The sequence below is a fragment of the Phodopus roborovskii genome, unplaced genomic scaffold (assembly GCF_943737965.1).
Source record: "Phodopus roborovskii unplaced genomic scaffold, PHOROB, whole genome shotgun sequence".
Taxonomy (NCBI): domain Eukaryota; kingdom Metazoa; phylum Chordata; class Mammalia; order Rodentia; family Cricetidae; genus Phodopus; species Phodopus roborovskii.
In genome coordinates, this window is record NW_026126408.1 from 14,508,569 (window position 1) to 14,523,558 (window position 14,990).

General features: G+C 44.1%; 2 protein-coding genes across 2 annotated transcripts in view; both read right to left on the reverse strand.

Annotated features, from left to right (window-relative positions):
* Nucleotides 1-5,875, reverse strand: part of LOC127220154 (ALK tyrosine kinase receptor-like) — a 76,953-nt gene extending 71,078 nt beyond the window's left edge. The window contains exon 1 of the mRNA XM_051181888.1: nt 5,776-5,875. Within this exon, the coding sequence (XP_051037845.1) occupies nt 5,776-5,796 (21 nt within the window). The 5' untranslated portion in view covers nt 5,797-5,875. The remainder of the gene's footprint in view (nt 1-5,775) is intronic.
* Nucleotides 5,876-5,953: 78 nt separating this feature from the next.
* Nucleotides 5,954-14,990, reverse strand: part of LOC127220155 (ALK tyrosine kinase receptor-like) — a 206,273-nt gene continuing 197,236 nt past the window's right edge. Inside the window, exons 4-5 of the mRNA XM_051181889.1 lie at nt 7,126-7,257; nt 5,954-5,985 (exon numbers count right to left, since the gene is read on the reverse strand). Of these exons, the coding sequence (XP_051037846.1) occupies nt 5,954-5,985; nt 7,126-7,257 (164 nt within the window). The remainder of the gene's footprint in view (nt 5,986-7,125; nt 7,258-14,990) is intronic.

Sequence of the window (14,990 nt, forward strand, 5' to 3'; positions counted from 1 at the left end):
GAGACAAGCAAGGTTTCTTGGTAGCAGCATTTTTCTAGGTTGGACTCTGCTTTGCGGGAGACAAGCAGATATTTGCACGGCTCCTTTAAGGGAAGGTTCCTGACTCAGCATAAGCGGCAAAAAACTGCACCACCTTTAAGAAGCACTGCTAACAGTTTATTGGCAATGGCAGTGACCACATTTCCAAGCCAGCAACATGCTGCTGGATGGCAATGCAGACCAAGGCAGTGAGCATAGCTCTCAGTGCTGGCGGTAAAATAGCCTCAACCATCTTTGATGAACCACGGCAGAAACAACTATGACTTTCATTTTAGCAAGGTTGTTGTTTACCAGATAAAAGACCTGTGGCCAGAAAAAGATAAAGATTTAAAGTAAAGACAGATTCACATTAAAAAAAATCGGTAAAGGTTTACAGTGTGTTCTAAAATATATGTAGGATTGGGAGAGAAAAGGAATAAAATGGTTTAAAAAATACAGCTAGGAATTGGGTGTGGTGGCACACGCCTTTAATCCGAGCACTCCGGAGACAGAGGCAAGCAGATCTCTGTTTTTGCAAAGTAAACTTGGTATGCAGAGTGAATTCCAGGACAGATAAAAGTTACACAGAGAAACCCTGTCTCAAAAAAAAAAAAATACAACTAACAGAAACAGAGTAATAAAAAAAAGCCATGTAAAGATGGGAAGCACAGAAAAACTGTGGATGCTATATGCTATTCTGTTGTCTTTACATTGTTTGCTAAGGAAATAACAGCTGTTAAAACAAATGCTGCTGGATCAATGCAATTTATATATTTTAAAAATGCTTTGACTCCAAAATTTAAGTCTAAGGACAAGTTACTGGGGAAAAGGATTTCTATTTTTGTTTCCACAAAAATAATAGGCATTCTTCAAACTTTTCAAGACCTACAGAATATGGCATTTAAAATGGCTTAGGTTTTTTTTTTTTTTTTTTTTGACAGTGAGATATAAATGCTCCTGGCAACACCATCTAAGTTAGAAAGGAAGATGGACATCACAGAAATGTGTTATGAAGTTACTTCCAATATGACAATACTAGCCATTTGGACAAGATACTGCTCTTGTCTGGACTGTTTGATTTTTATGCTGTATAAACTGGACATGCAGGACCCACAGAAAAGTGACTGCTGATTCAAGATGGACATTGCTACAGAGTTCCTGGCATACTGCCAGACAGTATGCAGGACACAGAGAAAAATGACTAACAAACTGCCACTACAGATGGACAGTTTAAAGTTTCCTGCTTTGCTGAGGAGTCTGCTAGACACACTATGGCCTATGGGCTGAAGATAGAAGATTACAGAAGAACTTCAGGTGACTGACCAGGCAGTAAGTTGTCTCTGTCATTTCTAGAGTTTATATATTATCCTTCTGTGGTCTTTGAAGGAGTTGAAGACAAATAGTTATGGTTATAGTTTACCTTAGTTAGGATTAAAGATAAGTTACTTAGACTTTAGACTCACAAAGATAGATGATGGAATATTTTCTTAAATCTTGCTAAATGTTAATGAACTAAATATTGTTAACTGTGATTCTTACTTGATAACTGTTGTGTTATATATTTTGCTATGTTAAGGTTAAAACCCTTCTTTTTATTTTATACAGAAAAGAGGAGATGATGGGAGATGTAATTCTGTAAATATGTTTCTCATACTGGTTAATGAATAAACCACTGTTGGCCAATAGGAAAGGAAGATAGGAGGGACTAGGAGACAAGGAGGAAAGAGGAGGTAGTAAGGAGGAGTCAAGATGGAGAGTCTGGAGAGAGCAGGACGTCCCGGCTCTCTGGTAAGATGAAAGCACGTGGAAATACATAGATCAACAGAAATGGGTTAATACTTAAGACAGAGCTAGCCGATAAGAAACTAGTACCTGGTCAACAGCGTTATATCAAATATAGAGTCTCTGTGTGTTAATTGGGGCAGGTGCAGCGGCGGGACCAGACCGCTGTTGGGCAGAAAAACTTTACTCCTTACACATGATCACATGCACATAGATGTAACAGAGCTGCAGTTCTGATGAAGTTAGAAAACCAGCAGTAAGGAACTAACCCTCACAAAAACTGGTGTATCACACCCACCTTCATGGACCCTTCATATCCCTGCATATTCCCATAAAGGACAAACTGCTCCCATGTTTGAGGGCAGAAAGGAATGAGAGAAACCTACTCTCTCGCGCCCCAGGCCTTCTTCTGGCCCGAGAACATGGCTTAAAATATTCTAGTCACAGTCAGGCTATTCAAATAACACAGAGTTTCAAACTGCATGGGCTTGTTGAGATAGTCAGGCTTCCAGGATGTGTGGAAGGCAGGGGGAGGGGTGGGACAGCGCCTGCCCCCCCCCCTGTAATAGCAGCAGCTGCAATGCTAGACCCATCAGAATGTCTCAAAGCCAAGTCAAACTGGAGTGGGCCTGACAGCGAGAAGCACATGAGAGCCACGGCAAGGCTTCCCTCCCCTGTGGCAACTTTAATTATTTGAACCGGAGCTAAGTGAAATAAAAATAAAAAAAAAAATCAGAATATATTGTAAGTGGCTCCCTAGTTTCCTGCAGAGACTAGCTTATGGAGGGGAAGGGAAACCAAAAAAAAAAAAAAAAAAAAAAAAAAACCCACAATGCTCTCTCTGTCTGTGGCTGGGCTAGGCAGGGGTCTTTAAATATTCATGCTTTATGTGCAACTGTGCAAAGAGCAGGAGGAGGAGGTGCCTACAGTAGTGGTTGGGCAAGAGAGGTAGCAGTAGTGGCTGCAGGTAGCCAGAGGGAGGACATGAGAGCTGGGAGGCTTCTGGAAAGCTCTGGAAGTTGGGTTGGCATAAGGCCCATGCTGGCTATATCTTCATTATTGGTGGGTGTCAGACCTGGCTCTATGTGCCCTTCCAGCCTCTCTGCCTCCTCCACCTGTTTCTGCTCCACCATTTCTAACTTCTTTTCTGACTCATGTTTCTAAGTGGCAAAATGCACACCCTGTTTGGGGTGGAAGGTATTGGGGGAAGCTTTGCATGCACTCAGAATGGATTCTGCTTGCCATTGCTTCAACAGCCAAAACAGCAGCAGCAGCAGCAGCAGCAGCAACAACAACAACAACAAAATCCAACCAAAAACTTTCACGATTTAGTGCCAGCCACTAAGTCATCAAGGGTGGAGATTGAAGATGTAGAGATCCAGCCTCAGTAATATCTTTCAGGAAGCCAACGTAGATCCTAAGAAAGCCCATTTGTCCATTTCCCAAGTGAATGCAAGTGGAGAAACATAGACTTAATAGTGGCTATTCCTAGATTTTGAGAGGCATTTGTCAAAGAGGACTTCAGTTTTCTGTGGGAATCCACTGAAGGATTTAGAATATCTATAGAGAGGGTACTTTTTATACTAGGCATTAGTCCTGAAGTCCAGGGCAACCAAGCTATCAGTCCTCATTGGGGACATCTCCCATACCTCTAACATTTATCCCTCTCCTTTATTTTTATTTTATGTGCATTGGTGTTTTTTCCTGCATGCATGACATGTGTGTCTGTGTGAGGGTGTTGGATCTCCTGGAACTGGAATTACAGACAGTAATTGAACCTTTAGAAGAATAGCCAGTGCTCTTAAACACTGAGCCATCACTCCAGCCTTCTTAATCTAGGGAAGCCTTTTTAGGAGTTGTGAGGTTAAAGACCTGAGTCAATCTTATGGACTGGAATAGCAACGGAACAGTCATTGGTGTCCCTGCTATTGGAGCTCAGCTACCCCGGAAGAAAGGAATCCATTTCCTACCTTCTGCATTGAAGAAGTGGGTGTATAGTGTGACATATTTTTCACCCCTGCCCCCATGACAAGAACAACATACTGCTCTTAATGCCGAGAGCCCATCAACCACAGATGATCAATGGTCTGAAAAGCTGTCCGTGAAGTCATGGTAGCATAAATATAAACAAACATGAATGATGTGAGTGTGGGGGTGGGGACCCACTCCTTTTCTTCCATTGTGTCTGCTCAGCCAAGTTCTGGAAAAGGGCAGGAAATAACAGAAACAGCCTAGAGCAAATCCAACTGGAGAAAAAAGAAAGTCAAGGAAACCTGTCTCAGCTATTGATCAACTCAAAGGTTATCATAGAAGTGACAGAATATTAGGAAAATATCGCTTTGCTTTGACATTTCTTTCTCTGAAATGAGGCTCACATTAAACCCAGCAAAGAATAAATTTAAAGACCAAATGCTCCTAAGGAGCCTCCTGTCCTCTCAGGTGGGCCAACCATCTGTCTCCAGGTTTCCTCCCAAGAAGCCTTCCCCTCTTTGTACCTGCTCTGAGGCATATCAACAGTGACTGTGAAATTCCATCTGCACGAGATACCATGGCTTCTCAAATACAAGTTATTTTAATGAATCTATTTATTTCTGCCCAGACTTCTTCCAAGAAGTAGTTAAGGTGGCTCAGAAATACACAATGCCTGATAAGATGATGTGAACAGAAGAGGGTAAGAAAGATGGGTCCCATGCATAGTTATAAAGTCAGGCAGCTACAAATAAATTTGTTTGCTTGCTAACCATTCATTTGATTAAAAATCATTCACATGCCTCTTCTGTTCTTTGTTTTATGGTGGAGTTTTTGTTTGACAAGAATGCTGGAGGGTTTGAATCTGGGCCCTTATCAAGGGGAGTCTGGTATACTTCTGACAGCTAAAGCCTTCCTTCCTAGGATTTTTACCAGCTGAAAGAGGGATGCAAACCTGGATAGTTTTAGAATGTCTAAAGTGTGAAAGGAAACAAATTACCTAGAGGGTACATAGCTAAAACTAAGTCAGACAGGAGTTTCTTCTGTGGATTTCCATAAAGAGGATGAGCTGAATCTATGTTCTGGTTGGCTTTCTGTTGTGTGCAAGACGAAGCTGCATGAGCCATTGGGTGTTCAAATGTCCCCAGGTATGACCTGTCTTCTGTGTCTCATGTCTGGCAGAGACCCTTTTCTTAGCCCAGGCTCCTTGTGTTCACACAGGTTGCCAGGCACTGTGGTTCCCATGGTCTCCTAAGCCTCTTACATGTGTTAACCTGGTTAATCTTCATCTATGTGGGCTGGCCTAGATAGAGAGAATAGCATATCCACTTCCCAGGTAAGGAAACTGATGTCCAAAGGGGTCAGTTAGCTGCCTAGACAAGTGGTACAGTAAGTCATTGTGGAAGCTGTTTCAGATTCAGGTCCTTGGTAGAGTACAATGTGCTATTTTGTGTATGGGCAAGTCCCTCATGCATTCTCAGCCCCCAGATACTATGACCCATATGTTAAATACCTCAATGCCTCATACTCAAGAGACAACAGCTTCAGGAACCACTTGGGTAGCGGCTTTGTTGTACCTGACTGAATACCAGTGATGTCTTAGTGAAATAATGTAAATAAAGTCTTTTGGTGCTTTTCAGTGTTCAAAATATATTTATACGAGCTTGATATTTTGAAAACACATTTTAAAGAAAGACTTGTAAATCCTATCACTCTTCTCTATTGTAGGAAATATTTTCCTGGGCTTGCTTAAATTAAGGTCCTACTGCCAAAGTGTGGTACAGCTGACAGCGGGTGGGCATTTAAGGTAAGACTCTGCTGATGGGTCTTCACAGTGTGGGTGAATGTAATGTGTATAAATATGGCAGAAACAGTTCTCCCATCTTCCCACAAGAGCTCGGTAAGCCCAGATGGCCAGGCTACTTTCTTATTCTGTTTTGAATCACCTGGAAGTGACCAAGGGGTGGGAGGAGAAGGCAGGGACCTAGAGGAATCACAGATACTTACCTCACAAGGAGAGTTCTTCATTGGTGCTGGGAATGTTGCACTGGTCACTGTTGCACTTTCAGAAGTGGGGACATCAGTGGTGCTGAGCAACAGGACATGGCCTGGGGAGGAAGGAAGAGAGTTACAAATGTATTGTATGCACTGAGGGGTATGGTTGGTGGACTATGCAGGGTCTGGTTTAGCACATCTTTGAGGATGCTGCTTTCTTGCCTACAGTGGAAAGGACCCCGGCTCATGCTTAGTCCTTCATTCCAAACTGCCTAGGAGGTCCCTGCACTATGCATCTGGCTACTACATCTCTACATTCTCAAGGTCATCAGCTTAAACCCAGGAGCAGCTGGAAGCAGGCTGACTCTCATGTATCATCAACTTCAGCCCTTGTCTTCCAATAGTCTCACAACCTTCAATCTCACCCTGCTCAAGAACTCAGGTCATCCCATGGCCCATGGCCTTTCCAAGGAGACCATTTTCTTGTCTTTCCTCAGTGTCATTTGGCCTGAAAATATGGGTGATGGTGAGCTGCCATTCATCTTGGTAGAAGGAAGAAAATTCTTTAACTCTCTAGGAACTACAGAGCATTTTTAAGATGGTCAGTGCTATGGAGATGGGAGCTCTTATCTTTTTACTGGGAACTGATCAAGACTGAATCATGGCTGGGTGGTAGACCCAGGTTCTCTACAGCCTGACTTTGGGAACTACACTGGTCATGCTGACCCTCTGTCTCTAACCCCTATAGCTGGTGTCCTGAGTTGATGTCAGCCACCTCCAATGAAGGTGACCATATCTTTATGGCAGAGCATGGGTAATGATGAGAGAGACTCCAGGGAGGGAAGTCAGTTATTGCTGGCTGAAGTTGGTGGGAGTGAGCAATGGCTGAGGAGCCTGGGACACAGAAAATAACCCAGCTGTGGAGCAAGGTCCCCAGGGCATAGTCCAGGCAAATGACTTAAGGCCTCCCTATGGCCTTAAGTCTTTTCAGGCATAAAGGGGGCTTATCTCTATTTCCCAATGCATTATGCAGGACTTCAGCACTGAATAAAAAGAATGGTTTTATTGGGATTATTGTGGCTGGTTTTCAGCTAATCCCTCATTAAAGCTCTACATTTAAGTAATAAAAGGTGACATTGAGCTTGGAAATGTTCAATAATTCTATAGCTCAGGAAGGGATGAAGAGGTGATCAGGTATGCACATCCCAGGTCAGCTTTGAGTGTGAGCATACCAGGTCAGCTTTGAGCAGAATACTGCATGTGAGGAGAAGCCTCTATGTGCTGAGTCAGGATCCTACATCTCTGATCTATCCACCTAGATACTAGGATGGACACCAGGGAGAAGGAAAGAGAGGGTGTTACCTTGGTGGTCCCAGGAATGGGCATCCTTTAGGGTCCTCACTTGCCACTGGGGCAAATGGAGTGGAAGTGGACCTTGGGTCCAGCCACAGAAGCTATCTTCAAAGTTACAGTAAAAACCAGCAGGAAGTTTACCTGTGGAGAGATTGTGGGGCACCATCATTATAGGTACACTAATGGAAAACCATGTAACACAAAGCAAATTGGCCAGGGTGATCAAGGTATCCTCATCAATGGTGGCCATCCAAAGAGAAGATCGATCCCAACTACCTGAATGACTCCCCTGTTGCGTGTGTGTGTGTGTGTGTGTGTGTGTGTGTGTGTGTGTATTAAGTGTGTATATTGATTAGTGATTCTCTGATCTTCACATTTAGAGTGAAATGGTAATAATAACTATACAGAGTTATTACAAAGCAGAGACTCAGAAATGCTAATCAAATTTAAACAGCCAAGACTCATCCCACTGGGACTAGAACCCAAGTTGTCTGCTTCTCAATTCTGTACTCTTAATGCTGATCTACTAAGAACATGGTCCAAAAGAGGATGATGCATAGTTAGATGGCTTCTATCTGTAATGGTTGACATGGTGACAAGAGTGTGGTGGTGGCAGAGGGAGAACTAACTGGGAGTGGCTGGTTTGAATTTCTCAAATCACCCCTGTCTGCACTGGCTCCACTTTGCTGGCAGTGAAGCAAAGCCACATGCAGAGTTCTGCACAGTGTGTTAGATGATCGGAAGTTGGGTGTGTCTTCTATGGCTCTAGTCTGTGAAAAGCCAACCTGGGTCCTGAAGAGCTGAGGCCTTGCCCACCTTAGCGCTCAGTGGACAGGTACTGCAAATGCTGGGTTAAGCAGTTGATGTTTGGGGATATTTAATTCTGGAAACATCACCTGGACAATCCTGCTTCAATAATCCAGGTTATAGTGGGCTCTTCATCTTCTAAAGGTTCAGTAGCAGGGGGCCCATGCTTTCTTTTATATAGGCTTTCTGTGCCATTTATTTTCCAGGGTTCCCCAGAAAGGGGAGGAATGAGAGCTCACTTTCTCCTGCTCTGAGCTGTTCTAGACTGGACTATTCCGACATCAGCAGCAGCTCCAGGCTGAGCTATGAGGAAGCATCAGGTTCCTCCCTCCAGGGGGAGAGGAGCTCTCTAAGAGACCACTGCACTCCATGTCCTTCCTCTGCCTCAGCTTTCTTGGCAGCACAGTGGCTGAGGGCCCTCCTGCTTCCTGGCTGTGACAGCACCTTAGTGAATTATTACTCATTTCCCCCTCGATTCTCTGTGCATTTCACACAGAGGCAGAATTATAAATTAAAACAGGCTGTCACTGACTCTAAGAATCTCTTCCCATTTATACCCCCCTGAAGAAATCATTTCCCCCAAAGCCCTGCGTGTTCTTCTGATTAAAAATCCAAAAGCTAAGGAGATCCTTCTGTTTTAGTTTTTACTCCCACCCTCAAGGGATCCCACATGTACTTCTTGCAAAGAAACCAACTGGCGTCTAGCAGTGACCTTCTAGGAGAGCCCTGCACAGGCTTTGCTTTAAAAGCCAAGGGTCACCTTGGCAGAGGGTAGGCTGGTGGGAGGAGTCAAGGGAGAGCAAGGGCTTGGAATGCCCCACCCCCACCCCTTACAGGTAACCCAGGGGCTCTAGATCCAACCTTTCCTTTCTGTTGGGTTCCCTTAGGGCAGTCACTTCTTCCTTAGACCCATTAGGCTTCCCTTTTGCAGTGTGTGTGTGTGTGTGTGTGTGTGTGTGTGTGTGTGTGTGTGATTAGTTTATATTTGGAAGGGTTGGGATTTTAATGGGGATTGCATTGAATCTGTAGATTGCTTTTGGCAACTGAAGAATGGATAAATATGTGACACATTTACACAATGGAATACTACTCTGTGGGAAAAAACAATGGAATCTTGAAATTCGCAGGTAGTGGATGGAACTTGAAGAAACCATCCTGAATGAGGTAACCCAGTCACAAAAAGAAGAACATGGTATGTACTCACTCATATATGGATTTTAGACAGAGCAAAGGATCACCAGCCTATAATTCACACCACCAGAGTAACTAGGATACAAGGAGGAATCTAAGAGATTCATATAAAGTTCCTCACGGAAGGGGAAAGGGACAAGATCTCCTGAGCATATGGGGAGTGGGGTGGGGGCAGTGAGTGGAGAGGGAGCTAGGAGGAAGAGAAGGGGAGGAGAGGAAAGCAGGTGGGACTAGGAAGATTGAGTCAGGGGAGGAATAGACAAGAGAAGAGAGAGAGAGAGAGGGAGAGAGAGAGAGAGAGGCAGAGGGGGAGGGTGAGGGAGAGAAAGAGAGAGATAGAGACAGACACACAGAAAGAGAGAGAGACACACAGAGAAAGAGAGAACATAAAAGAGGAAGCTGTTATAGGTTTGAAGAGAAAACTGAACCTAGAGAAATGTCCAGAGACCTACAAGACTGACCCCAACTAACAATTTGAGCAACAGTGGAAAGGCCACCATAAATGCCCTTCCCTGATAATGAGATTGATGAATAACTTATCCACCATCATAGAGCCCTCATCTAGTAGCTGACGGAAACAGAAGCAGACACCCACAGCTAAACACTGAGCCGAACTGGAACCCAGAACCAGAGAGAGAGGACAAGACCAGGCTACAGAAACACATAGAGACAGCTGACCTGAACAAGGAGGAACTAATGGGCCCCCAGTCTGATAGCTGGGAATCCAGCATGGGACTGACTCAGGCCCCTTGAACGTGGGTCTCAGCTAGAAGGCCTGGGCAGTCTAAGGGACCTCAGACAGTGTATTCCTGGTGCACAAAAGGACTTTGGGAGCACATCCCCCATGGAAGGATACTCCCTTAACCTAGAGACAGGAGAGAAGTTCTAGTTCCTACTCCAAATGACTTGACAGATTTATATGACTCTTCCTGGAAGGCATCACCATACATGTAGAATGGGGAGTCAATGGGAGGGGAGGGTGGTCGGGGGCCATGAGAGGGTGGGAGAGAGGGAAAGAGGGAAGGAGAAAAGAAAGTAAAAAGAAAAAAAGAAAGGGTTGGTTTTAGGGTAAGATAAAGAAAGGGGATGCTAATACTGATAAGCAAAATTGCGCAGAATTTATAAACCATGGCAGTGGTATTAGTCATTGCCATTTACAGCCATATCTAGGGAAGTCATTGGGGGAGGGGAATAAGCAGCTAGCACTACCCTCAGGCTACAGGGCAGGGACATGTCCTCCTTGCCTTTCAGGAAGGGTCTACTAGAGCTGAAAGGGTAGGGTCCTATTTCTTTTTGTCTAAACAAATGGAGAGGAGGCAGGAAGGACAATGAGGCAGGTCAATGGCAGTTTATATGACATCTAAACCTTGATGTGAAGAAGGGAAGCCAAGAGGATACCTATCTTTTTAAGCACATGGGGCAATGTGCTCTGTAAGAAAGGCACTCTGAAGGGGTCTGGGGTGGGTGTATGTCAAAACAAAGACCTACCTGATGGGTTAGGCTGAAGCCAGGAAATCATTGCTGAGGCCAGTTGCTGAGCATGAGGATGGTCCATAAGACTGACTCTGTTAGTACTGTCTCAACCTTTGATTGTCACCTCTTCTCACTCAACCTTAGTACCTACTGAGTACATGGCCCCCTGCAGGACTTTACTATCTATTTGCTGAAGGAAAGGAAACAGGTTTAATCCTTAACTTCTTGTCATTGAAATTGGGCTCCAGGAACTAGGTACCCCTCGGTAGTCTGTGAATTCAGGGCTTCATCCAGCCTGCTGGTTAGAATCTGTCTTTTAGCAAGTTCTCCAGGGAATGCCTGGCTACCTCATATTGGAGAAATGTTGCTTTTACAGGCGCCACCCCCCTCTTGGGCTGTGGCCAGGCTTCTCATCTGCTGGATGGCAAATGGAGTTGTGTGTGTGGGTCAATCAATTCCATCACATTTGGCAATTATGACACCTGATTCCACTCTAAGGGAGACAAATGGGTAGAGTCACAGGGACATGACCCCAGCCACAGCTGCAGAAGCTGCCAAGTGTAAATGGCAGGCCAAATGACACTACTTCTTTCTCTTCCCCTTGTGACAACTCTGTTAACATTTTTGATAAATATGTGTTATACATTTTCTTGAAAATATGGAGTCATGGGGAAAATGCTAGAAGAAACACATCAAAAATATTATGGTTATCTTGGAATGTCTGAGAGGAAGGATTATGGGCAATAGTATTTTTCCCATGCATTTTTCTGGATCTTCCAGGTATTTTACAACAAAATGTTTTAGTTTATAATAAAGAAATAAACTTAAAAAAAATAACAATGATCTGGCTTTGGCTGGAAGGAAGCATGTACCCACAAAACAGATGAGAGTGTGGATCCCCAGAATGGAAGGGGAAGTAATCTACCTGCATAGCTACTGAGTGGGTGAAGGGGATGATGGAGGGACTCCTGGCTTCTTTAAGGAGCTGAAAGGGTAGGGTCCTATTTCTTTTTGTCTAAACAAATGGAGAGGAGGCAGGAAGGACAATGAGGCAGGTCAATGGCAGTTTATATGACAGTTTATATGTCATTGAGGTCAGGACACATGGGGCATTAGCATGTGCTCTCCACTGGTTACACACCTATGATGTCTCCCTTGGATTTGGTAATGTTTTTAATCTGAAAAGCATGTGTGTGGACAGGTGTTACATCACAAATAAGGAAACTGAGAACCCTCTTGCATCACAGTAAGGTGGTGGTAGTACCCTGGACCTCTTTGGTTCTTCTAAGCCCCTCTGTTCAAGGAGAGTCTACAGCAAGGTTTAGTGCACAGAGCAGCCAAAGTGGAAACTCATGCAACAGGTGGGTGTGGCCTGCACTGTTCCAGACCATGAGGAGGGCTCTGAAGTCAGACTGAGCCTGAAGCGCTGCTCAACTGCAGATGACTGCTTTAGTTCCCTGCTCTCTGTGACCATGAAATAGGTTCATCCTGGGAGAGAGTACCTGGCACGGAGCAGATGCTCCTGTCAGCTGCTGTTCCCATCATGGTGATGGCTTCCAGCATCAGCGATGTTACAGAGAAAACAGTAGAAATGCCAGAAATAATAGGGCCAAGAGTGAGAGAAAGGATTTCTGTTAAGACTGTTGCCAAGAGCTGGTAGAAAAATGGGATGAATTCTCTTTTTGAATGAAGCCTTCCTTCCTAGCAACTGGCTTTAGGCTTCTGTGGCACACGTGGATGTTCTCCAGAAAAGCTGGTCAGAGCAGCTTTTCAAAGATGGCTGAAAAGGCCACTGGGTCTCATGCTCCTGACCTTGGTACCCAACTCTGGGTGTCCTGAAGCTGAGAGCTGCTTCCAGAAATCCACGATGACAAGCTATGGAGGAGTGGAAGATGCCCCAAGCCACAGTAATGGGCTGTATCCTGAGGTCTCCAAGCTCTAGCCACAGCTTTGTTCCCCACATGCTGTGTGACCCTGAACAAATCAATCACCTTCTCCCTACCTTCATTTTCTCAATTGTAAATCAGGGCATGGCCTGCCTAACCTAGGTCCCAGCTGGGAAGTACATATCAAAAAACTTTCAAAAGGTATTTGCAAAATTACAGAGCACAGAGGCACTGCTGGAAATGCCTTGGGCACAAATAATTAGACATATGCATATAGACTGCTGCCCAGGGCCCTGTGGGCAATCCTGGTTGCATTTTGCTGTGAGAATTCTGAGAAAGACTGGGAACAAAGAATCTGGAGGCAAGCAACATGCCACCCTACAGCCCTTCATGGGGCTGGGGATGCAGTTCACTTGGCAGGATGCTTGTTTAACACACAAGAAGTTCCAGGCCCCCATAAAACTGGGTATAGTGGTTCAGGCCTTGGTTACATAGTAAGTTGGAGACAAGGCTCAGATACACAAGACCTTGCTTCAAACATTTAAAACCTACCACAACTCCATTATCATTGAGACACTTCTTTTGGAGTCTTTCCATAAAATGTAAGACTTTTTTTTTTTGAAATTGAAAAATGAGTGTCGATTGCTTTACTTCAGATGTATATAACTGCTTTTTAATTTCCATGGGGCCCAAAAGACTTGGGGAACACTGTTGAGTTTTTAAAGTTATCTGACAAAACTCCTCAGAGGTCAGTGTGTCTGTGGTCTGTGTATCGGAGTCCCTGGTCTGGGCCCCACCACATCCCAGGCTTGACAGCCTCCCATCCAGGGGTCACCCAGTACTTCATTCTCTGCACCTGCTTTGGACTTCCCCTGCTTTGCAGATTAGATACTTGCAATGCTCCTGTGCTGTAGGCATTAGCACATTTTCTAGCTCACTGCAGGTGCTCTGTAAGTGTGTGGTTTCCCTGGCAGAAACTGAGAGCTTAGCTGCTGGGAAGACACATTCAAGTGAAGTAATCATTGGTGGGGAGTCTACGCTGCTCCCAGATATCAGCGTGGCCACAACTGTTGGCTTTTCTTTATAGTGCTCAAGTTTCCCAACTTACCCATTCATTTTGGTCACTACTCAGTGAGCACTTATCCCTGTGCCAGGAATCAGGAGAGATTCTGGCACCGAAAAGATAACCAGACTCATCTGCCCACAGACAGGAAGTGAGACCTGGAAACTACCCCCATAATGAATACTTGATACATGCCTGCTAGGATGGTTGAAATAAAAAAAAAAAAAAAAAAAAAAAAAGAAAGAAAGAAAGAAAGAAAAAAAAGACAGATAATAGCAAGTGTTAGTACAGAGAAGAGAAAACAGAACATTTGTATATTACTGGTGAACATGTAAAACAGAATAGCCACTTTCAAAGAAATTTTGACACTGGTTCAAGATGTTACGTGTAGTGTTACTGTATGAGCCAGGAATTCTACCTAGGTGTATATAGAGAGAATTAAACACTTATCTGTGCACAAACTGATATGTGAATATTCATAGCAGTATTATTTATAATAGGGCCAAATTGAAAACAATATAAATGGCCATGGATCGATGAGTAAATAGGAAAACGGGTAAATCCATACAATGAAACAATGTTATGCAATAAAATGCAGGGTTGGTTTGTGCCATGGTATGGATGAACCTCAAATATACTAAGCTAATTGAAGAAATTAATTTTAAAAACATGTTTTATGAGGTTTAGCTTATATGCAATGCTCATGGAGGTGTAGCTGTAGAAATAGAAAGATCAAGACAAAAGGGATGGAGGAAAAATGCAGAGATTGGAAGACATTTATTTTTTTGGGGGGGTGTGGTAAAATGTTATAAATGTTATAAAATTCAACTATGGTATTGGTTGTACAACCCTGTAAACTATTCTACAGAACTGACGTGTGACCCACTTAAATGAGTGGGTTACATAGCATATGGGATACATCACCAAAGTCACGAATAACATGTTTTGGAAATGATTTTGAGTGGATACACCCACTTGAGTTGGTAGGGTCGGGAAGATGAAGAGAACAGCTGCACTCTTTGGAGAGGACCAGATGAGGGTCCCTGGAAGAACGGACTGTGGAGGAGACTCTTGAAGGAGCAGAAGGGATTCAAGAAAGGAAGTGTGTTCTAAGCAGGGACCACTTGAGCAAAACCAGGGAGGTACCAGGGAGCCACAAAGTGGTTTGATACGGCTGCAGCTGGGACACAAAGGAGACGAGAAGGAAGAGCAAGGAGGGGCTTGGAAAGTGAGGGCTGTGTAGGCACAGAGATGTCTAATGTCACACAACAGGGTTGAGCTCCATCTTGTTCATCTCCTCTGGGCCTGATGATACCAAGAGAAAAACTTAAAAGATGTTAATTTTTGTTTTTAAAATATGTATGTGTATGTGTGCATGCTTGTTTGTATATGCATGGCTTGTATTCCCACAGAGGAGGGTATCAGATCCCCCAGAACTGGAGTTACAGGCAGTT